Source organism: Rhyacophila brunnea, unplaced genomic scaffold, assembly GCF_057557595.1.
Source record: "Rhyacophila brunnea isolate RB1 unplaced genomic scaffold, BYU_Rbru_1.0 scaffold_8, whole genome shotgun sequence".
Taxonomy (NCBI): domain Eukaryota; kingdom Metazoa; phylum Arthropoda; class Insecta; order Trichoptera; family Rhyacophilidae; genus Rhyacophila; species Rhyacophila brunnea.
In genome coordinates this window covers 23,189,105-23,215,100 of record NW_028233350.1, presented here as the reverse complement: position 1 = coordinate 23,215,100, position 25,996 = coordinate 23,189,105, and the positions used below count along the sequence as shown (strand labels likewise).

The 25,996-nt window shown below is 33.7% G+C and overlaps 1 protein-coding gene across 2 annotated transcripts in view; it reads left to right on the top strand.

The window, feature by feature from the left end:
• Positions 1-893: 893 nt before the first annotated feature.
• The window catches only part of mam (neurogenic protein mastermind), a 170,086-nt gene continuing 144,983 nt past the window's right edge, over positions 894-25,996 (top strand). For both annotated transcript variants that reach the window (XM_085959208.1, XM_085959207.1), the window contains exons 1-2: positions 894-2,015; positions 18,544-18,814. In XM_085959208.1, coding sequence (XP_085815334.1) covers positions 1,966-2,015; positions 18,544-18,814 — 321 coding nt within the window. In that variant the 5' untranslated portion in view covers positions 894-1,965. The remainder of the gene's footprint in view (positions 2,016-18,543; positions 18,815-25,996) is intronic.

Sequence of the window (25,996 nt, the reverse complement as noted above, 5' to 3'; positions counted from 1 at the left end):
TTGAGGATAACCGATTTTCACTATCTGTCAAATAATACCTACCATAAAATGACAACATTGCGTCTCGTTTACTCTTGAAGAATTAGATTGGAGACACAGTCAGCACTTTTCTGTGCACACAGCTGTTATTGTCACAATAGTTTAAATGTTTAAAATACGCACTATTGCTGCCAGTAAATCCATGCACGTTTACAGGCGCTATAAGAGTTCCTTGATTACTTTAAAATGTAGCCTACTGATAGGAAAGATCAGATGCCAAATTAACAGTTTTCACAGTCATGATTAGAGTAAAAGACTATTAACCAAAAAAATATAGGTTATTCTTTCATCATATTTTTCAATCAACTTTGATTTCAGGCATGAGCCCTGCAAAATTTCAAGCCAACTTGAGATTTATAATTCGTTTGCGGAAAAAATTAATTAGGAAATAAAATTAATAATGTTGCTATAATAATAATAATAAAAAAATATATTACCCGCCGTTAATTAAATATTGAGTTAGGTATCTAAATAAAAATAGTTATATTTAAAGAATTAATTAAAAGTTGGGCTTTGGCTGTTTAATTACTATTTTTTTTAATATTTTAAATGACGTGCTTGAAAAAAAACCGTTTTTTAACAATGCCGGCAACACATCTACTGTAATGATTGAATATTTTTAATTTTTACAAAAATTAAAAAATTATGGAAAAGGCAAACACGAAAAATAAGTTGTTTATGCGTCTCTTATATTATTTTATCTAACAAAATTTCTGACTGCAAGTACTTGACAAAAATTTGAGGTGAGGTTACGTCAAATAAAACATTGAAAATGTCAAAGATTTTTTGATGTTACTGTATGCAACACTTGCTAGCTGTAAGAAGAAATAAGAAAATGGCTACCCGCGTCAGCTAGTACCTATTGGTACATCTCGGTGGAAGGATTGAAGTACATAATTAAATTGTTATCGTGAAGTTTAATAATCACCGATAAATTAGTAATAGGGTGAATTGAGGAATACCTATCCGGAAACTCGAATAAAGTGTGAAATGTAACCGTAAAGTGATAGAATTATCTGAAGTTAGTTATATTTTGTGCCTATTGAAAACAGTTTTCTATAGTTAAGTTTAATAATAAAATACAAGTGAATTATCACTCATTTCGGATGTTTGAAAAGATACGAATCATTACATTCATATAAACAAGTGTATGTGTTCCATATAAACGTAAAAATCCAATGTTGACTATCGAAATAATTTGACAGTTAATAGTTTCATAAATCACAAATGTATAAACAACCTGTTAACTCCTTGTGTTTGTGTCTGTTTTGTGCATAATATCCGATTGTGTCATTTTATAGAATCTGACGAAGGTACATATACCTTATTTGTTGGAAAACATCGATCAGAAGATCATTATTTATTATCTTATGCAACTTATAAAAGTGCCAGACTGACCGATAAGATAGGTGTTAAAGTGTGCGACCGTTGCGCGCACCCTCGTCCCTCGCGCAGTCGGGGTGACGGTGACAGCATCTTATCAATAGAAGTCCACTTGTTAGCGCTTCATCGTGTTTACTCAAATACACGTTTTCTCAAGACTCTTTGTTAATCTTCTTGAAGCATGCGACGAAGGCGGCCGACTCTTGGAGCCCCTTCCGATCAGAATGACATTTCACGAATGACAGCTCCGATAAATAAAATTAATTATCTTGGCATAAATGATGAATTAATAAATGTTTAAAATGACTGAAATAAGTTAATTTACGTGGTTTAAATGCACATGTAAATAAGGTTGAATTCAGTGGAGTGACGCGTTTTCATGAGTCAATTTTGGATAAAAGTTGTGTAGGGTTGTATTTGGACACGGTGGATCATATCGCGGGCGTTGGAGGCGGGTGTGTGGACGCCGGGGGCCTGCTCCCGCGCCCCCTAGGCCCCGCTGCCCCCCTTCCGCCGCAGGGACAGCCTAATCAAATCCATCCCATGGGGGATGTGCTGCCACCGAAAAGACAAGCGGTGGTTGACAGATTGAGGTAAGCATCTATCTAGCTAAGTTGACTAGTTTTTAAACTTAACTAAACTAAACATATATAAACTACAACATACAACTGCCAGTCCATCTCGAATTACTGACATGTTAATTCGTCACACAATTAATTGAAAGCAATTAATTCTACACTAGGTGATCTGGGCCTTTAGAATCATTACAAAATAGGTATACCGATTTAGTTGGGGTCATAAACTCGTAATATATCCTACTTACATACTTGCCAACTACTATTATAATACATATTATTCTGCATTTGCATTTAGCTTCTGGATCCAGGGCAGGGGTGTATGTGATGTTGCTCTGTTTAACCCCACTCACCCTGTTCTGTCCACTCACCGAGAAAGGGTTCTAGACCCAAAAGTCCTAAAGTCAATGAATACAATAGTATGAATACTTTCTTGTCAATTATAATACGATAGTAGATATACGTATTTAAGTACCTAATTACTAAAGTTAATTGTACAAATTATTAGAAAAGTTATAGGTATTTAAAATGTACATGATTCAAATGGCAAGCGTAGACATATTTTATTAAAGGTGTAGGTACTTAACTACTTATTATTGTTGATAAGTTGACAATTACTAAAATGTTCAGAAACTTAATTAGGTATGAAGATTAAAAAAACATTTATTATACGAAGCCAGCATGTTCCCCACATTATTTACATTCACCGTGTTCGATCCTCAGATTATCATTCTTTATGGACATCTACAGAGTGGAGGTTGTAATTTAACATATTTTTGTTTTTATGATAAATTAATGTTGGCCACTTGCTCAATATATTTGATCCATAGTCACATTGAAAAACATATTGTGTATTTGACCAGGGGCTCTATGTTAGAACTTGCGAGTGCAAGCTTCCCGGTCGAGATGACGTCATATGACATCATTATGACGTACTACCGGAGTGATAATAGCACTCGAGAATATTACGCTACTCCGACAGCGGCGCTATTCATTGTCACCATACACATATAGGTGTATCATAATAATATTTTCTATGGTTATTCTGTGCGCGGTCGGCATGCCTCGAGCGTGACGACACAATTACGTCATCTCGTCTGGTGCCACACGAGACGAGAGTTAGGAAATCGCGGTGCAGACCCATGATTTGAACCCGGGACCTACGACATTATAAGCCAACGCATTACCCGCTCGGTATAAAGTGTTTTAAATTATTTGAATGTACAAAATCGACATACCTGCTTACGTATTATTTTACTATGTGCATAATAATAATAATATATAAACCTACCTATAATTAATTACTCTAAGAACAGAGAGGTTTGTACAATTTACGAGTAAATCAATTCAACTAATAGTGTATCTATATCGTCGGTGTTTTGTAAAAAGGGCGAATCAACCATTTTGGCGAAATCGAGTTTTTAATGAAAATACAATATGTACCCCACTAGCTTTGTTGTGTAAAAACGGCGAATTTTTATCTCCACAGGAAAGTACTTAAAAACGATAATCGACTAAAATTAAATTAATTAAAATTACGAAATAAAAAGCAAATGTGACATATTAGGCCTTTTAAAATATTATATAATAATACCTATTATAATGACAGTATTCTTTCTAAGTTTAATTATAAACTTGTTAGATATTTATAATCATCTACAGGTAAAAAACAAATAAATGTCAAAAGTTAAAAATCCTCCTCCTGTAAAGTAGCATTTTGGTTGATTCGCCCTTTTTACAAAACAACGACGATATATTATATACTGTCATACAACTACAATCAGATAACACAATATTGTACCTATCTACATAAGTATTTGCCAATACTATATCTGTGGGATCGATAAACAGAATCTTTGGTTCAATTCTTTACTCCTTCCACAAGCAGCCATGTTAGCCAACCCTAGATAACAGTAATTCTACTTACAGTTTTTGCAACGTATTAGGTAATTATCGTACATTATCTAAACTAAACGTAGAAAAGTCAAGATAAATGTGGAAACCATTATCGTTTTTCATGTCCTGAATGAAAATGAACTCACGCTTTGGAAGTCGGTTGATTCAAATCCAGTAGATACCTACATAGTTATTACGCTAGTAGGTCCGTTTTGGAAATACCTCAGAATTTGCGTAATAGTTTGAAGTGAAACCGGTGCGAACTTACATTGTTCGCGAGATAAAACCCAGAAACCATTGTTTGCAATGTATATCTGTAGGTAAGTATAATTTGCATTTTTACACGTACAATCTCCAAATAATTGATGTCTCCGAATATAAACTAGACTGCTCAGTAGGTTCTTACTTATAAATATGTGGTCTATGCCAGGGTTCTTCAACCACCTTTTAACACCCGCGGCCCGGTGAACATGGGAGAAATATTTCGCGGACCGGTATTAGCCAGAAATAATAACTATTATAGATAGAAAATTATTTATTAAATCTTATGTTTTAAAATTACAACTTTTGGTTAGTGCCACATCTGCTGCTGCTTCTTTATAAGAAAATTTGATATACGTGGTTGCAGCATTGTTTCTGAAAGACGAAGCGCTGCATTAACGCCCATTCGATTTCTCTGTTTGGTTTTTATTACTAATATAAATAGATGAAATAATCTAATCTTTATAACTCGGAGATGGATATTCTTTATCAAGGGATATCCAAGATTGAGACAATGATTGCATTTTATGTCTGGACACCAGAGTGACATCAGAAGATAACTCGATCAGCTTTTCTTTCTCACGAGGATCAAGTGCGCATGATTTAATATCTTCCAAAAAGGGATTATTAATCCAGATGTTAGAGGTCCGCCTTTACGTAGATCTTAATTTTCAGAGAAATATTTATTAAAGTTTTCAGCTAACGCTTTTAAAAGTTGGCTTAATATGATGTTGAATAATATGACTTTCTGGTTAATATCAGCAGCATTCAAAAATTCTCCCAGCATATCACCTAGTGCGAATTCCCCGAATGGTGTAGACTGTAGCGATATAGTCGTTTGATGCATGTTGAAAGCTTTCGCGGACCGGTAATAAATTCTTGCTGACCGGCGCCGGTCTACAGACCACCGGTTGAAGAACACTGGTCTATGCAATATGGAAAAGTTTTCTAGGTACAATAAAGTACATAATTAAATAGTGTTTGTGATATGTAAGTGATCGAGATAAGTATACGTATAGAGTTTAATTTATTCTTTCTGTTAACATAAACATTGTCAACAATAAACATGGATCGAACAGTGTTTGCAACGCGAAGAAACATTAATTGGAAGTGAAAAACGTTTATAGGTATATCCGGTGTACAATTTGATAGTAAATATTTGATGATTAGTTTTTTTGCAGTTTACCATTGCATTTTATTGTGTGTTGGTAGAACTCCATTATGTATATTGGTTTTGAAACAAAGTTATTTTTATTAATTCTGCTTTAATTGAAAAATCACGTACGTTGTCAACTGTTTCGTTGTAGTAAGTTATAGTCAACCGTTCCGATGATCGGTTTATAGCCTGAGACAGCTGTCAACGTAAATGACCCAATTAAAGTAGAATTAACAAAAATAACTTTGTTTCAAAACCATCACAATACAATTAAGGTTTAAATTCGTCTAATGATAAATACTTGTAAGTACCTAGGTACATATTGCCCTTATCAATCTTCTTATCATACATATTAATCATTATACAAATGACCTCAGATATCTAACAAACTATCACTGAGCCACCCTATTGTCAACGGCCGGCAATCAATTTAATAAATTAATGTCGCCTTAGTTAATCTTAGTAGTACCTACCTAAGTACTTAAAATAATAATAAAATTATGAACAATTATTGTTTTTTTCATTATTCACTTAGTACACGCCAAGTCAACATAACTATACAGATCTTCAAGTGCAAGTTAAAAGAATACAATTAGGTACTTAGGTATATTAACCGACCCCACGTGATTGTTATAACATCGGACTAGATTTTCCGTAAAAATTCCACGTGGAATGAAGAGTACATACTTAAATCCTGATATTCCCCAATTTTCTGCGTGCTGTACTTTTTATACACAACACTGCCACGTATTCTCTTCTATGCATTGCGATGTACACAAATGTTAATTTTATATGTAGTTAGAGCGGAATGCACAATCTAAGATTTCGTTCCTAAGGATAAGTCGCCGAAAAGCATGACTTAACTATAGACAATCCTGAGTATAGAGTTAAGGAATCCTTAACCATAGACTACTTTTGTTATGAACACGCCCCCTTCTGTATTACCATTTACCACTGACAGCTGCTGTCAAAATAAATTCGCATGTCTATAACACAGTCCATACACTCAAATTCATTTAACAATGTATCTCAATATGGATATTGATAGTGTTAATTCGTTTGGCATGTACTTGCAGAATATTATTTTATTTTTATACGCCAGCCCGCAGAAATACAAAATACCAGATGAAGAATGACATTTGACGCTGGTGTTACCATATTAAAAAAAAATCTTGTGGTGCCTGTGGAATCACGTATAATGACTTATAACGGAAACATAAGAGTATTATAATTAAATATTATTATGTATTTATAGTTATTGCATTTATAAAATGCAGTTGTCATATTTTTGTCATCGTTTAACAATTATAAAATAATTTACCTAAACTATAGGAAAGAGAATTTTTAAATATGGTATTATTTTCAATAGAAATGATCTTAACTAAGGACAGTGTTTCTGCATAGTGTTTTCTGCTAAGGAAATTTTAGTTATGACAAACGTTTCTGCATTCCGCTCTTAGAAGAGATAATCCGATGAATGACCTTATAATTCTTTCAGCTAAGTAAGTACTTAACATGCATACAAGAATATTGTAAATTTGAAAAAATATTTTGTTCCCAAGTATAGAATATGATAAGTATTTAAATATTTTTATAGCAATATATCAATGTTTGTATCTAAAATATAACCCAATAGATTTTCTGATGTTTAATGAGCAAACTGTGGATTTGAAAACAATTTTTAACAAAAATCAATTAAATATAATATTATTAAGTACTTTAATTCCTAAACCATACGAGTTACCGACATGAAATTCTGATCAATGGAGTGAAATCACCCTTAGACATTTTAGTATTTGTAGTCTATGTGTATACCACATTTTAAAAAAATCCGTCTAAAATTAAGGATTGGGAGCCAAACACGGTGATTTCTTTATGCGTTTTACATTTATGTAGGACCTACTACTCTAATTTTGAACATTACATAATATGTCATACAAATCCTGTTATGTAATTCGAATTCCGGCATAATGATTTTCATTTAAAAAGTAGAGGAAATAAATTCTTGAAAATATATTATCGTCTATCTTATTTATTTATTATCTAAATTTATTGTCTTTTCCACTTTCCTAGTCCGACCCAGAAGAATCACGTCATCATACCGGTAAAATGGCTGCCACTCTTAATATCATAATAAGCCAAATCCATTTATTATTTTCTCAGAAACAGCCAAGTCCTGGCGGATTTGGCTGATTTTGTGACAAATTCAGCCATGTCAACAAAAAACCCCGTTTTGAGGAATCGATGCAAAATTAACTATTGATATGGAACATATTAAGATAATATGTTATATTTAGAATGCTATAATCAATCATCATTGTGACCGTGTACCTACACGTAGAAACGAAAAAACTGTTTTTCTCCAGTTCATCCATTATGTATATAATAAGTATTACCTATATATCTTTTAAAATATACGTCGATGTACTGTCATGGTGAATATGATGATCTTCACAAGTTCATATTACTTGAGAGTAGAGATAATAAATATATGGAATACTATCTTGGATCAGGTGTAAAAAAACAAATATTTGATTGTCAAGGGTTTATTCTCTAAATTAGGTAGTCTAAAGCAGAGGCTTAAGGCAGATTTGACTTTTATACAACTTCTGGGTGTGGCATTATGTTATTACTACCTCAGATCATCATTTCATCAATACTATCAGATCGGCATTTAAATTGTAAAATATACCTTTCATATCGGGGAAGTACAGGTACCTGTCCATTCAATGTGAGATTACTCAGCATCAATGATCAATATCCTGCCTGAGCATTTCGCGGAATCTTGCGGTCCAGAACCGTCCATTGAAGTGGGAAATCCTCCTTTTTATAACAGACTTGCTTGTGCGGCGATCACACATTATATTTTTTGATAATTATTGTGTATTTATACTTAGTGTTGTATATTCCTATTGAGTTTTATACTTCCACAGTGCAATGCATATGTACCCACCTGCTCTACATGATCAATAGTACGTTGTGGCGTAATCTATTTGTGCATATTTTATAAATACTGATTCTTATTGCTGAATAGTCAATTTAAATTCTATTTGCAGATATTTATCAGTAGTTATGATTTTGTAAGAATCGGTTTTAGTGTGGTAGGTATTTAAAATAGATACGAGAGCTTCAAGCGACTCACCTCTCCACATATTTTGTCACACTAGTGATACTTCTTCTGAAGTTATCGTGATGCAATTTTTAAGTAGACGATTTACTTAATATTAAGATGGACTAACAATAGACATTCTCAAAAGAGTCTGTAAAACCGTGAATGGGGTGCTTACTTGTCGGTTCACAACATCTGCACGAAGAGAATGTTCCAGACACCTGTAACATAATATCTCGATCAACATCCTTCATAAGAAAGCAGACCCTTAGAATCTGAAAATTTATCGGCCGATCAGTTTGTTGCCAATTTTGTACAAAGCTTTTACAAAAATAATCTCCAATCGTCTGGAAACTGTGCTAAATGAGAACCAATCGATAGAGAAAGCTGGATTTAGAGAGACTACAGTACAACAGATCATAATAATTATACAGGTTGCGTATAATATACATTATATTATAATGATATTAAGAATGTAGAGGGGGTACCACTCTACCTGGGTTTCATTGAATATAAAAAGGCATTTGATTCTATCAAAAAATCCTCAATTATAGTCGCCTTATACAGCCAAGATATCTTTAGGCGCCATATTAACAGCCTTAATAATACCTATATACCTAATTATAGTGATGCAACCACCAGCGTACAGCGTCATATCCATCTTGCAGGCTTCGTAATCGCAAGGGTGTCCGGCGTGGCGACACAATCTCACCTAAATTATTCACCGCTACTTTGGAAGTTTAGTCAGGCGATTTGACTGAATGAACAATGGAGCCGTGATTAACGGCGAATAAATACCTCAGCTACCTCAGCTTTGCAGACGACATTGTTGTCTTCGCGAACAGAATGCAGGAGGTTGTAAAATGTAAACGAAAGCCGCAAATTAGGTGTCTCGAAGATAATGGTAATGAATAATGATATACTGCTTTACTGAACCAAAACCGATCATCATCAATGGCACTCAAATTGAACTAGTCAGCAACTACGTAGGTATATCTTAGAAAACAAAATTATGATTATTATGATATTAAATTATGAGATTAAATAATTGAACTGGCGTTTACGTGGTAGAACTCCATTATAATGGTTTTAAAAGAAAGTTGCTTTTGTTACTTAATTCTACCTTAACTGACTCATTGACAGCTGTTTCAGGCTATAAACCCATCGATCCGTGTTCACGTATGCGTGTGAAACGTAGACTCTTAAGGCCATGCATTAGTTGAGGCACGGTCTAAAAAGATCGTTGCTAGGCGATGTGCGGATTGCGGGTCGCGGGTGCAAAAAACGCCTGTCAAACGAAATATTATTTCTCATATAAATCCAACATACGTCCATTTTATGTTCTGTTTATTATTCTATTAGTAACAATAATAATATATTCATTGACATGTTTTCTTTTTAAAGTAAATGGGTAACGTTTTTAGTCACCTTTACACGATTTTAGAATTAATTGGCCCGTCGCCATCATGCAGCAAAGTGACGTATGTCTGACTCGCCGTTCTCTCAATGAATGCGAAGCGAGTACAAAATTTCGTCGCGCGTACAGTTGAAAATTATTTGGCGTTTCACTGATGCGTCACCTTAATGTAAATCGCACGGAAATCTGTTTTTTTGGAATATACCTAAGCTAAAAGCTCTCAAAATAATGAGCTAAAAACGCTCTCACTGTGTTATGATACATTTTCTTTAAAAACTCAGGGAGGCTCTTGTATGATATTTGATTATGGATCCAATTTTCTAGCTACGTCAACTGTTGAAGTTTTGTATATGAACAACATTGGATAGAATGATTTTAGTATAGGTACATACATGTATAGTTGAATTGGTAACTGTATAAAAAAAATATCTTCTACGTTTGCAGCATTATTTGCACATAAAAAAGACCAGTGCGTCCTGTTTTGTTTTCTTATGTGATTGTTTATATCAATAATGATGTAGTCCGTGTATAAATATAAAACAACCATTTTTCTTGTAATATTTACGCAAGGCACGGTATCTCAGTGCGACTCTGGGATATAAATGTCAGAGCGTCAAAGTGTGAAGTTTACCACAATTTAGTGTGCAGTGCAAAGTGATTTGCAACTAATTTAATCATTAGCCTTCGTAATATTTTTTAGTTTCATTTTCATAATGTAAGCATCATCTAGAATAAGTTGTTCTTCAATACATTACTTTTGAACAATTTCCATCTATCACAAAATTGGATTTAACCATTTCTCAAAAAAATTACCTACCCATTGACCACTTTATTTCATCACACATAACGTTATAATATCACAAACTTTTATTTGGTACCTTATCCATTTTAGTGTTTCATTTTCGATCGTTGGGCGATATGCCCAACATGCGTCTCTCCATACCGCATCGTGAAACTGTTGAATGTAAGTTTCATGTTTCGCACATATAAGTATGTAAGTTACTGCCAACTATTAACTGAAATTATTGATTATTATTAAATTATAAAGTTTTTGCAGCGCACTGAAGAATACTTAAGTAAATATATGACCACCCTTTTCGGACCCTTAAATTATCCTATTTTGCATTGCTTAATATGGATTACAACTAGGGGTAGTTGGGTTTCAGGAATTTCCCGACGGGAATTCTCGAGAACTGAAATTTTTAACATTTCGGGAAAACCCGGATCTCGAGAATCTTTTCTCGGGATTCGGGATTTCTTTATTATCAAATATTAATTGAAAAAACGATTTTCTATGTGAAAAGAGTGGACAGAAAACACAAAACGTTCAAAGACTGATCGGGGCATTAAACACAATTAAGCCAACGTCGACTCAAAATGAGCGCAGTTTTTGCAACATCAGAGAATTTTGTGTATCAAAAGCGTACGCTTTCATCTTTCGATTCTCAGACGCAGCGATTGACAGTCTGTGTTTTTTGAAATCCTGTTTTAAGTAATGTTTTGAAATATTTTTGTTTTCCTACTTATATTTTGTTTGTCTTCTTACATAAATAAAAAAAAATATTTTTTTGGAATTTGTCTGTTTTTACAATGATTTTAGGATTTTCATAGGATTTTTAAAATTTCCCGATATCTCGAAAATTCTCGAGAATTCTTTTCTGGAAATCCCGAATCTCGAGAATTCAAAATTTCATCATTTCGGGAAATCCCGAATCTCGAAATTGAGATTTTCTCGGGAAATACCCAACTCTAACTGGGTATCATACTATGAAAATGTTGTATACATTTAATGGCGATTCCACGACGTTTTCGATATGGGTGAATTGGTAGTCATATAAATTAATTTTATATACATTGGCGCCTTGAATGATTTTCAATATAAACCCTAGTTTATAATCGTCATATTTGGTGACTCGTTTCAACGATATGTTAGATTAGTTTAGTTGTTACAATTTTTTGAGATCGTTCAATCAACACAATACGCGCAGCATGCACTCTGGTAGTCACAGGATGCTAAATAAAAAAAAATAGAATGGTATTTCACAAAAACAATTTCATGAAAATCATGCAGCAAGTTATAATGTAGGTACCTACCGATAAAAACAGCTTGTTCAAATGTCAACGAATGTCAAAGAAAACTGATCCACATGCGACTTCTTTTTACTTTACTTACATACGCGTAGAACAATTTTGTTAGAAGTGTACGAAAATGTTTCCTTTTTATGTGGCTTGTGAAGGAAATGAAAGAAATCTTTACACTTTACATTTCCCGATCGTTCACACTAGTGTACCGCAGCACATCGGTTGAGAATCACGGGGTTAAATACTTTATTTAGGGATTGCAATACCGGTATTTCAAGATCGGTATTCCAGTATTGTTCGATACTGAAATACCGGTTTTAAAAATTAGAAAATACTTGAGTATATAATATTTTGTATCAAAAGTGGTAAGACAATGTATTAATTAACATGAAAGGTTTAAGAGGACTGATTTTTTTGATGTTTATATCTATTACTAACGAGAATCTTATAACTACAATAATGCAGAAATATAATTTTGTTGAAATAGTGAGTAAACATTGTATTTGGTTTTACTTCTTACGGGGTAAAAGCAAATATATTGCAAAAAGCGCAATAAACTAAAAAACATTAGGTGGAATTACCAGTGGGGCACATACACATTTAAGAACAACTTCATTATAAATATATTTTGAGATCATTCTAAGTCTAAGAAGAAAGTACCAATTGCTCAATTACTAGGTATTTGTAAACATCAATGCTCTACCGTATCTTACCGTTACATATTTTTTAATGTTTATATATGTGTACCTACCTATTTAGATATTTTTGCTATGAAATATTAATATTTTAAAGATTTTTTTTTATATATATATCTATATTAAATGTATTGGTTGATACTTCTATTTTTTCATATATTTCACGAATACCGGTATTCAATAGGAAATACCGAAAAACAGGTATTGGTATTTTCATTCGGTATTGTAATCTCTAACTTTATTTACATTTCTGTGGTAAATCACTCTTAAATATTTCATTCAGACATTCAAAAGCATTTCAACATAATATTTATCTATTTATGTGGAAATTATCGATAATAAAAATAAGTACTTATGTGCCAATTAAGTATATTTATGATAATAATAATAACTATAGTGCTGTTTGTTTACTTCTATACTTATGTCTGATACATAAATAAACTTTAGTAATTAATATTTAGTCAAAATACTGAATCTATACATATGGAAAACATATCAACCTATGATGCATGCTTCTTTAAAATATATAAACACGACTGACTTGATAATTTTTATTCAGAGTGTTTCTCCATTCTTTTTGTGAGAAATCATTAAGTCAATAAATAATCGTCATTCACTGTAGGTATTATTTATATTTCTACACAAACAAATTAAAATAAAAAGTTCGTCTTTTATCTCACGATATTGGTACAGCTAGCACGCCACTCTGAAATATACTATCAGTTATCACAGTTTATGCGTAATGTTAATAATTATTGTCTTACGTATTACAGTAATATAAGATATTGGTATTTTTTGTTTATATTATTATAATATGTACGTTGTTCGTATGATAAGAAACTCATTATTAAGAGCCTTGTCTACATGGTACATAATTAGGCACATACGATTTTAATGATTTTTCGCCATTTTCTTCTGAGTGGATGTGGATGCATGGATGAAACTAAAGATTTTGGGCTATACACAGAAGGATAATAATATCGTCAGTCTACCATACCACGCCTATGTATCTATTCTCCACCGCGCAAAGCATAAAAATCGTATAATCATACTACGAAAATTGCAAATCTTCGACGGTCGTACTGCTAAAATTATGGTCAGAATTCGGTAGAAATCATCGCCCAACTGAAGGCTGTATTCACAAGCTGAATAAAAAAATTGATTCGCCTGTAGGTACATGTTCGTTCAGCCTGTTTATGCAAAATTGATCATGTAGGTAACTACGCGAAAGTGTAGCCGGAGAGCCAGAAATATCGATTCCATGAAGATCGTAGCAACTTGGCCTCTCGTACGGCTCTTTTGCCAAATTTTGCATAAAGACCTACACCCGTGTAAGATTCAGTTCACGCAAGAACTGCCAACGGACCACTGGCAGTGTTTCAGATTTACCTATTGTGTCTTGGAAGAGTAGGCAACTGATGATGATTTTCAATTAAAATCATCTTCAGTGATGAGTCGCATTTTCACCTCAATGGGTACGTTAATAAGCAAAACTGTCGTATTTGGGGTTACGCGAAAGGATGCCAATGCTCCGAAACTCTTGACACACCTAAGGACAGCGTCCACAACGTTATAGTCGAGGCTCGAGATAGAGTCCGAAATGTGCGAAAAAGTCATCGAAAATTTGGGTAGGCGGATCGTGAGCTGCAAGATGGCCCGGGGAGGTCATTTGAATGATATTGTGTTCCACGTGTAATTCAAATTATCGATTGAAATAAATATATTCGCAAAAAGTTGATGATACGTGTGTTTTGTTTAAAAAATAAATTCGTATCAGAACATTATCAGAACACAGAAATTCGCAAATAACCCTTGCAACACTAGTCAGTTGACGCATGCGTAGAAATAGATTTAAATCATGGTTGATTTTTCGTCTTTGCGTAGATAATCGTTAACCAAAACAATTTGTTATGTCGGCGACATTCAAAAGTACATTTACTTGATTTCTGTTAGGATTCCATAATTATGTCAGCTCTCACTCTTCTTTCAATTTACAGTTAGACAAATAACGATTAAGGGCGTTTAACCTAACGTAACTGCATATGCAGACTTATTTAAATAAGTGTTACTATGCATCGGGAAATTAGAATGTTTTCTTAAAATAAGGTAAAGTCGCCAAATACTGCGCCGCTTGTTTTGGCCATTCCACAAGCTTATTTGCGTACCTATAGTGATATTTTAATTGATTTTATTTATATTGTTGGTGATGACAATATACAAGAGAAAATAGCATAGAAACTAAAACAAAAATAATTTTTTCGATATAATAAAAATGGCATTTTTGTTACTTTTGTATAAGTTATTATAAAAGTTATATTTGGACCCGAAAAAATGAATATCATTTTTTAACAAAAGCTTGGAATGCTAAATGGAAGTTGAATTATTAAATAAATTATTTAATGATGTTCATTTAAATTATGCATAATGTGGGCAATTTTAAATGACTTCTGAATATGTGTTCTAAATACCACCCCCGGAACATTATATAGACATCATAGAGGGCGATATTTGGCATCACCACACGTAGAGTTGGGTTTCGGGAATTTCCCGACGGGAATTCTCGAGAAATTTTCGAGATTTTCATTCCCGTATCTCTAGAATTGAAATTTTTAACATTTTGGGAAATCCCGGATCTCGAGAATCTTTCCTCGGGATTCAGGATTTCTTTATTATCAAATATTAATTGAAAACCGATTTTCTATATGAAAAAAGTGGACAGAAAACACAAAACGTTCAAAGACTGATCGGGGCATTTAACACAATTAAGCCAACGTCGACTCAAAATGAACGCAATTTTTGCAACACCAGGAAATTTTGTGTCTCAAAAACGTACGCGATTGACAGTCGAATTGAATAGTGTTTTTTGAAACTCTATTTTAATAAGTCTTGAATTATTTTTGTTTTTCTACTTCTATTTTGTTTGTCTTCTTACATAAATAAAAAAATCACATTTTTTTGGAACTTGTCTGTTTTTACACTGATTTTAGGATTTTTACAGGTTTTTTTTTAAATTTCCCGATATCTCGAGAATTCAAAATTTCATCATTTCGGGAAATCCCGAATCTCGAGATTGAGATTTTCTCGGGAAATATCCAACTCTAACCACACGTCGCAATTTGGAACCTGGTATCTTTTACATGGCTTAAATAATACAGAGTAAAACTTTTAATCCACGATGTATCGATCATATTAATGCATTACAATATATTTGTAAAACGTTGCACGGAAACCAAACTACATACATTTATGTTTATGTAAGAAAATACTCATCATTGCCAAATTGTTTAATATTTTAATTGTCGACTAGTGCGCTCGCTGTTCCTCGATATTATGTTGTTTGCAAGGGAGTGAAACCACGTGTTAACATAATTTAAAATGTTCGCCGCAGGTTGGCGACTCATACTTTCCGAGATAGATGGGGGGGGGGGGAGGGGCGGTATTAGGACAGTGGACGGTAATTGGTGACTTTACCTTATTATTTTTTATTCCGCATTCAAGTCTCCGAATAAATTGTGTAGATCAGTGTTTCCCAAACAAGTTCGATGGAACCGCCACAATTGAATTGCGCGAGAATTCGTAAAAAACTTGTACTTACTATTTATTGTTAAAATTCTTTTATGGGGGCCGCCTATTAATTTTCGACAACGTGTACATACGTATTTTGTGCAAGTAGGTAATAAATCCCTACTATTTTTTTTCAACCAATTTAGTTGATTATTTTTTTACTATACAACCTAGGTACGATTACATTCCGGCATGTCGTGCGTAGTTGAAGGGTGGGATATTATAAGGTGGCGGCAAATCAAAGAAAGAAAGCAAAATATTACAAAGTTTAAGAGTAAATTATCATATGCGGTGTTACAGGCTGTGTGGAAGTTTTCATCAAATGTATAATATATCTATGCAAAACTAACCATGCACAAATATAGTAAATAATGGCAAATTTAGATTTTTAAAAAAAATACGCGAATCAAGTGTGCGAATTAGGTGTGCCACTGTCTAATGGTGTACCCACCCTTTTTGTACACTAATCTGGATTTTAATCTGTCAGCCAGGTTCACCGAGATTTTTCAAAACATTCCGCCCAAGTTTCGCCTAACAAAATAATGCACATATTTATTACCTATCTATTTTTCTATACTTCATATAACAAACTGAATCAACGGACAAACCAAAATTTTGTTTGTATCTTTTTATATTACTTACTTAAGGGGGGACATGCTCGTCGAAGGTCAAAATTGAGTTTTTATTGTATTTTCAAACCATGATCCTGGACACTCCTTAAACATTGTAGATAATCTGTTTATATAATTTTGAAGCCTTATTATCCTTTATAGTTATTGTAAACATTTGATGACTGCATAAAGTATTTTTGTTACATAAAATAGTATTCTTTTAAACCTCTCGCTCTAATGTTTTAGAATATAGTCATATTTCGGTACATAACTGTGCAGCGGTGTTAAGATTTTTTACGTTTATTAATTTTTAAACGCATTTATGAAACCATTAGTATAATTTATTACGAGATATTTTTTGTAAAATATTCACGATAAAAAATTATATTGATAATCTCTGTGATCCCAAATTTGACAAGAATTAGGCATTTTACTATTCAAAAAATCGGCAAGATTAAAACATTTGAAGATGATTCTAAAGATACTTATTATAAGCCATGTCTTTGACCATTCAAGTGAGATAAACATCTTATGAATATTGATTGCTTTATAATAATTATTGACCTAAGAATAAGGTAGTGTTTTTTTGAAATACGCCATTTCTTTTGTCATTCCCCAGTGGTTAAGCTACAACATACGGCCGTAGCCATAAATTGACAAACTGTAATTGAAGTAGGGAGTAAAATGATATTGACGCGCGTGTTTGAACATGTACCGTTTAAAAAAAAATTTAAAAAAATTCGGTTGGGTACATGTTCAAACACGCGCGTTAACATAATTTTAATCCTTACTTTAATTATAGTTTGTCAATTTATGGCTACGGCCGTATGTTGTAGCTTAACCACTAGGGAATGACAAAAGAAAAACCGTATTTCAAAAAAACACTACCTTATTTTTAGGTCAATAATTATTATAAAGCAATCATTATTCATAAGATGTTTATCACACTTAAATGTTCAAAGACATAGCTTATAATAAGTATCTTTAGAATCATCTTCAAATGTGTTAATCTTGCCGATTTTTTGAATAATAAAATGCCTAATTCTTGTCAAATTTGGGATCACAGAGATTATCAATATAATTTTTTATCGTGAATATTTTACAAAAATTATCTCGTAATAAATTATACTAATGGTTTCATAAATGCGTTTAAAAATTAATAAACGTAAAAAATCTTAACACCACTGCACAGTTATGTACCGAAATATGACTATATTCTAAAACATTAGAGCGAGAGGTTTAAAAGAATACTATTTTATGTAACAAAAATACTTTATGCAGTCATTAAATGTTTACAATAACTATAAAGGATAATAAGGCTTCAAAATTATATAAATAGATTATCTACAACGTTTAAGGAGTGTCCAGGATCATGGTTTGAAAATACAATAAAAACTCAATTTTGACCTTCGACGAGCATGTCCCCCCTTAATATTTTTATTTTTGGCGCACCCCGTGAGTCTTTATTATGAATATATGAATATATGAATTATTTCTACTACTATGTAAGAGCCCATCTTCTGTAAAATACAAAATATTTACTGTCCATACTCGGTTTTCAAAGTTTTTTTATGCAGTCTGGTTATTCCGTGTTTTATAGGGCACCTGGGTTAGAACCCTTATTCCTTACTTCTCTAGTTCGATGGCTGTAGTGTTGGTTATGATTTTTTGTATTAAGTCGAAATTGGTGCTTATATTAATCGAACAGAGAGGTTATATTGTTCCACTGAAATTTGATTTTCCTTTTTGTTTCAGACGTCGCATTGAAAATTACAGGCGCCGGCAGACAGAGTGCGTTCCTCGCTTCGACCAATCGTTTAGTGGCGCTTGCGAGCAGCAAGGCTTGGAGACCAGCGCCCTTCAGAGGCGTTTTCTCGAAGGCAAAGCCAAGCGCGCGGCCAAAAAAGGTGGAGACAGGCGCCAGCCTGAACACCAGGCGCCGCCCCAGCAATTGCAGCAGCTGCAACAACTGCAGCATCCGCACCCGCACTCGCTTACCTCCAACCTGCATAGCAGCGTGCACGTGGTAAGGCCTTTATTACGTGTACTATATCTTTTATTTACATCCGAAGACTAAATTCTTGCATTCGTATCATGTTCAAATTACACGGCCAGACTCGCTGATTCGACGGCACCCATCGACCGTCTGCCTCGATCGATAATCGTCACTTTGAACCCTTTCGTCGAATCGTAAAATATAATTCTTTTATTATATATCCCAATCCAACACGACGATTGGGATAAAAGAAATATTGCAGTCAGCTTGAAGTTTGCGTGGGGATGGACTGTATTTATTATTTTAACATATTATGATAATACTAACATGAAATAAAAGGTATATGTTAGAAAATACATCAGAAGTCTTTTGAAGAAAGTACATATTTGGGAAGACTTAGTAAAGCCATCAAGCTGCCGTACTAATATACATATTTTCTTATATAATTTTACTATTAGCAACACAGCGTATATTGAAACAATCACAAAGCGTGAAGGCGTGATTGTTAAATTTGTCGCCAACCATACTATAATTATTGTTCTAGTATAATAATATTATTTTGATTCCACGAAAAATGTAAAATATGTTATGTTTATTATAATTTTACGGCAAATATGCCAAACATACTATAAGGCTAAGGCTACACATGCAGGTGCCTTGCTTTGTGGCTACGTGCTAGGTGACATATCCTAGCGAACGGACGCACATTAAACTATCGCAATGGCCACACTGCCAGCTTCGCGCCTCGCTACGTGATTATGAGTCACCTAGTGATTTTGCTATTATCTATGGATCTTGCAAGGTGGCGGATGTTTCTTCAGTATGACAAACGTCAAACACCGTATATTTTGAGGTTATGAATAATGACGCATGGGATGAATTGACATTATGCACCCAACAAGTTCGAATTTGAGACTTTCGAAATTTTAAACTTAAATTCTCTGTGAGAAGTAGCTTTCTTGTTAGTTTTCAGAGTGACATATCGTTGTTGACTTGAGCGCTACCAAATCTCAAAATGAATTTGTACCTAAGCACGTAGCGTGCAACAGTGGCGCACCCAGGATTTAATACATCTACTTTTAATACATCTACTTTAATAATCAAGAAATATATTGCAGAATTATTAAGTAATTGAAAATGTTCATGGCCAAGAAGTATAATAGAGCCACAGGCAACTTTTTTTACTATTAAAGCTAATTTATGATGTGTGTTTATCTCACTTATCTGGTCAACCCGAGACGCTGGGGCCCCTACAGCCCGGGTCAGCCCTCCCCAGCCATGACATACACCACTCCGGAATTCGGGTGGACACCGAGAATTTTTTGACACTTCCATTAGGGATTGGGTTTCTAAAAAAACCTGACATTTATGTTTCGAAATTTTTGTGTTAGAAATTAAAATCTAAGAATTTTTTCTAAAAAGGCTGCTGGAGAATTACAAATCATTTTTTTGCCGTGTTATTTGTCTAAGCCCAAGGTATAGTTTATTGGCTTTCAATTTCAATGGGTAAAATCATTCTGATGATTTTCATATTTTGGGGGGTGCCAGTGCCCCTTGCCCCCCCCCTGGGTGCGCCACTGGGGTGCAATGTGGCAGTAGTGTTTTTAATAGACACGCCATAGCATCTAGCTCAGCACTAGCGAAGCACATGCCTATGTGGCCGAAGCCTAAGGATTTAACACGAAAATTGTTTTAAAAAAAAACATTATTTTACACTGTATTGTAATCAGCATAGAAAATTTTGACTCATTGAGCCTACGAGTCTGGTAGTGTAATTGTAATTAGAGCATTCGTTATTTTTACGACAAAAAATACTACGTTGGTAGATCATGGAAATGCACCCACTGTAATAATTAATTCGGTACTTACAAAGGCGGATGACCAATAAGTACATTTTTATCAGTTGACTTGTGAAGAATGTAAAGTATGATAAAATTTGCGTTTTCCTTCATATTATGTGTATTATTATTACGCCCCCTTCATTTTATGATGGTACATCATTGCAGTTAAAATAATAGATTACAATATCTACATTATAATTTCACTATAGTATGATGATAAAATCAGCATACCTACTGGGCAAGTGTTTGGGAATTAACTAGCACAGAAAATATATTAACTATAAAGGTAGATATTGAAATACTACCTACCCTACCACAAAATAAAATTCATTACTGTCGTTAAAATGAAGACTAAATGATTGAACGTAGGTACCTACTATAAAATTGATTTTATATAAAAAATATTCTGTTTATAAAAACGTGCTAAATATATCATAAGCCAGGATTGGCGAACCTTTTAACGTACGCGTGCCAAAATTTGCCAAATATTATTTTTCGACTGTCTGACTTGACGAGCAGTTTTTCATGTTCAAATGAAAATAAGTATTTTTTTAAAATAAGAATTCTATTAAAAAGTTTAAAAATTCCAATTGAGTTCTTAAGATTCTTTCTATATTTCGCTGTGTTTCTAGTCTTTCTATATCTTTTATCCTTTGAATATTTTTTCTGAGATTCTGGAAGCATTTTAACCTTCCTTCACATATTCATCTTTTCTTCTACCATTTTAGCTATTATATTTGAGGCAAAATAACAATCAGCTGTTTGTATTTGAATTTGCCTTTAATTTGTATTTGATTTTAAATTGCCTGATTAGTCTCAAGCATTGTAAATCGATCGAAATCAGAGGTTCAGGACGCGGTTTCCTCCGTCGCCTGATGAGGTCAGTGCGATAATGTTATATGTGAGTGTGACGCATAAAGCTTAAGGACCGACCTATAAAATTATATATTTACAATCATTTTACAAACGTAGAGCGGAATGCACAATCTAAGATTTCGTTCCTAAGGATAAGTCGCCGAAAAGCATGACTTAACTATAGACAATCCTGAGTATAGAGTTAAGGAATCCTTAACCATAGACTACTTTTGTTATGAACACGCCCCCTTCTGTATTACCATTTACCACTGACAGCTGCTGTCAAAATAAATTCGCATGTCTCTAACACAGTCCATACACTCAAATTCATTTAACAATGTATCTCAATATGGATATTGATAGTGTTAATTCGTTTGGCATGTACTTGCAGAATATTATTTTATTTTTATACGCCAGCCCGCAGAAATACAAAATACCAGATAAAGAATGACAATAGACGCTAGTGTTACCATGTTAAAAAAATATCTTGTGGTGCCTGTGGAATCACGTATAATGACTTATAACGGAAACATAAGAGTATTATAATTAAATATTAATATGTATTTATAGTTATTGCATTTATAAAATGCAGTTGTCATATTTTTGTCATCGTTTAACAATTATAAAATAATTTACCTAATTTACCTAACGAGAATTTTTAAATATGGTATTATTTTCAATAGAAATGATCTTAACTAAGGACAGTGTTTCTGCATAGTGTTTTCTGCTAAGGAAATTTTAGTTATGACAAATGTTTCTGCATTCCGCTCTTAATGCTTATTCTTGATTTTTTTAGTATTTGCCTGCTATTTTTTATACAATGCGATCTGTCATTTATGCATTTCGTCGTTTCCGTTTGCGCATCGATTGGTAAATGTTGTTCGTAAAAATAATATTAAAAACCGAAGAAAAGATGCATGGCTTGTCGTCATTATTTTTTAATATTATTATATGTAAAACTATTTTGTATTTTTAGGTAGGTCATTTTTTTCTTCAAAATAAAACATTCGCGTGCCATGTAAAATCATCTCGCGTGTCATATGTTTGCTATCCCTGCCATAGGCTATTGGCGATTATAGGTCCCCGCAACATACTATGGGCAGCTTGATAATGGTTGAATTATTATTTGAATTTCTTAATTAAAAAATAATTAAATTATTTGGTTAATAGATAAAAATTATAAATTAAAACAGTTGCCAGACCGTGGCCAGTCCAATAATCTGGGAATAAATGTCTCTTAACAATCTTGTTTCCTATGCGTTTTGCTACTACGTGCACAAGAAAGCGTAGTGCAATAACGACTTTCATGTATGTTAATTTGATTTTTTTCTCTTACCTACTGCACTCAATTTCAACGGTATTGCCATAGGCAGAGAGTAAAGTTTCTTCTGATTATATCACGTTTGTATTCACTAAAAAAGAGTTAATGCATCAACCCCTATTTTATGATCGCATCCGGCTCATTGTGTAATGGCGATGGGTGAAAAGCAGTTGACACTGAATTTTAAGAGAGGTTGTCAGCGTAACTTTATAATAATACATTCACGGGCAGGTACCTACTAATAGGTAAATTCCATGTACCTTCATATAGTATGATTTATTTGTAATAATAGGTAGATATACAATAATATGTACTTGGGTTAATATAAATCTTTTTAGCAAAAGCAAAAGTAAGTATTTCAGTACTTAGTCTCTTATAAATTATTATCGAGGAATCAAATATATTATAATTTTACTTGAAACCTAAGGGCCCTATGCTTAGTCATATACCTAATATGTAAATACGTGGCATTTAATGGTAGGTATGTAGTTAATTTTCGGGCGTAGGTATAACACTAAAGGTGTTTTTACATGCTCTGATTCGAACATCTTTCATCCAAGATCATTTTATGGTCAAGCGGCGCATATAAATGTGAAGGCCGCCACTTCGGGCCGTCGTCTTGGATCTAACGCAAGACGAGCAGCGTCTCTCCCAGTTGAGTGGTAAAATTGAAACGGAAGTGATAGCTATCAAAATACACTATGCCTACGTATTGTAAACAGAAATCAAGTAGATATGGTATTGAATATTGTTAACTAGCTTCGAACAAATCAAAATTGTATCATGTAAAGATTATCTACGCAAACACCAATGTGTATATTCTTCTCTCTTCTTTTGACCATGTCCTATCCTAATGGGATTATATGAACCTCCACAGAGTGCAGGTTTGGATTAACAGATTTTTATATTATTAAAAATGGATGTTAGGTACTTGCTCAACCTATTAGGTCCATACTCTGACTCCAAATGCACATTGAAAAATAAAATGTGTATTTGCCAGTCCCTGGATTCGAACCTGGGACCCACGACGTTATGAGCCGATGCGTAAGCCGCTCGGCCACCGTGGGCGTGTAAACATGTTTACGTATATATTATTATGGACATCTGAAGTAATGTCAATTACCATTTTCGCTGCTAGGCTGAGTACCTATATAATCCTCTACTCTACGGAGTGAAATTATTTGTAACTAACTGGAGTTAACCCTGGAGTGAATGTTATATTGACATATTTTTTACGATTAATGGTTGTCATATAATATTGGGCCATTGCTCTGGATAAACCACCCAGTAAGAACTACTGTTGCCTAACATACTCGGCGACTAAAAAAAATGTTTGATGTAATTATTAAACTGGTTTGACTTCTAGACGTTTCGGTTATAGGTGGCAGAGTGCACATGCAGTTTAAATAATGACATAATTGTTGCATTCAGTTTATTCGCAAGACAATGTGTGCAAATCGTTGTACTCGCTCACTATTGTTGATTGTGTGAAAGTGAACGGAACAAACATCTATGTGTTTGTAAATAAATGCAAGTTAGGTATTTACCATTTATTATTCATCGTTTTCTAAGGCATTTATTATCGTCACCTTACAAATGGATTGATGTCAAGGTGTACGATACATTTTATGAGTTGTACCACTTGCTATGAATCTAATTGTTCATGTCTTGGCTACCTGTATACAAGTGTTTCTGTTTTATTATTCTTATACAATTTATCGCGCCAACGAACGGCGTATTATATGATATTCTATAACTCGTAGCCATATATTATTATATTAGGTAAAAAATGAAAATATTTGAACAAAAAGCAAAAGCTTATGCAAAATAGTCATATTAAAAAATTAATTAATAACAGTAGGTACTTAAATGTTTTCTTAGTAAAATATGGAATTATTTTTATATACGAATTATTTCACAATCGTTGTGTTGTGACATTAATTCTAATCATATACAGATAAATACATTACACATCTTACTGTGTAGTTTTATGTTATTCAATCTGACTCTTTCTATCGACTATCGAGCTTATGAAGGTCAAATAACGAGTTGAAATGGTAGGTACAGATGAAATTCAAGCACACCTAGTGCTGCCCAGTGACGATTTGGCCAACATCATTTGCAATAAATAGTATACTAATAATTCTCTATGGACTCCATTTTTACTTTTATTTTACAGTTAATTGTATACAAACAGTATTTTTTCTATAGTTAAAAGTGGACCGCGAAATTTTAAATACATACTTATTATCATTGAAATTATTCAATTGGTGCATGGAAATTTTTTCAAGAGCACGGTTATCTGCCCGTCTATTTAAATAAACTGGGCCCAACCTGTCTTCAAGGCTCCCGAGTTATTTATTTCAATACCATTTCCCCGTGTCGATTCAGGTATCTGTTGTTACCGCTAGAAAGCTCCACCGGGCCGGTGCGGACACGTGGACTCGTGGACAGGTATTGCCCGACGAGTGCTGGCGGTGACGTAACGTCATAACAACGTCGAATACTATCGGACACAGGTAAAACACGGTCTCCGCAGCCGTCAAGCCCGGCGAAGAGAGCTGATTATTCGAGCGGATGGCGGCTGTGGGAAACCTTTGGCGCGTGATATACTATTATACTACACCGAGTGTCGTGATGCCATACCTACTTAAATATTTAGTATAAACTGCCCAGTATCATTGCGGATTACTATAAAATGTCGTAAACATAGGTATAATATAGATCTACTCTTTCCGATGTTTTTATAAAACTCGACTACCGCCCTAAACAAAATTAAATTTTAAAAAATCACCCTTAAGCATAATATTATGCATTATTTGGACATCGTGAATTGCTACATGTACAACGAATATTTGTATATGTTTAAACTTAGCACCTATCACCAAGTAGGGGGGGGGGGGTTGGGTTCGAATACCGTGGTGTTTTCACGTGCTATTTTATTCCAATGAGTTGAGGTGCTTACACCACATAACAAGTATTAAGGGCCCGAGTGCTGTGTGAAGGTCGAAAATGAAGAATTTAGGGTATCTTTGCGAGCTTAGCCTAGATAATCTGTACACTTTGTAGGAAAAAAGTGTATGTTATTATGAAGCCTTGTATTTTATAATCAGAAATTAATATGGCATGACTACACACAATATAGTTATACCATAAACGTGTATTGTTATAAACGCCATCGTGTTCAAATTTAAT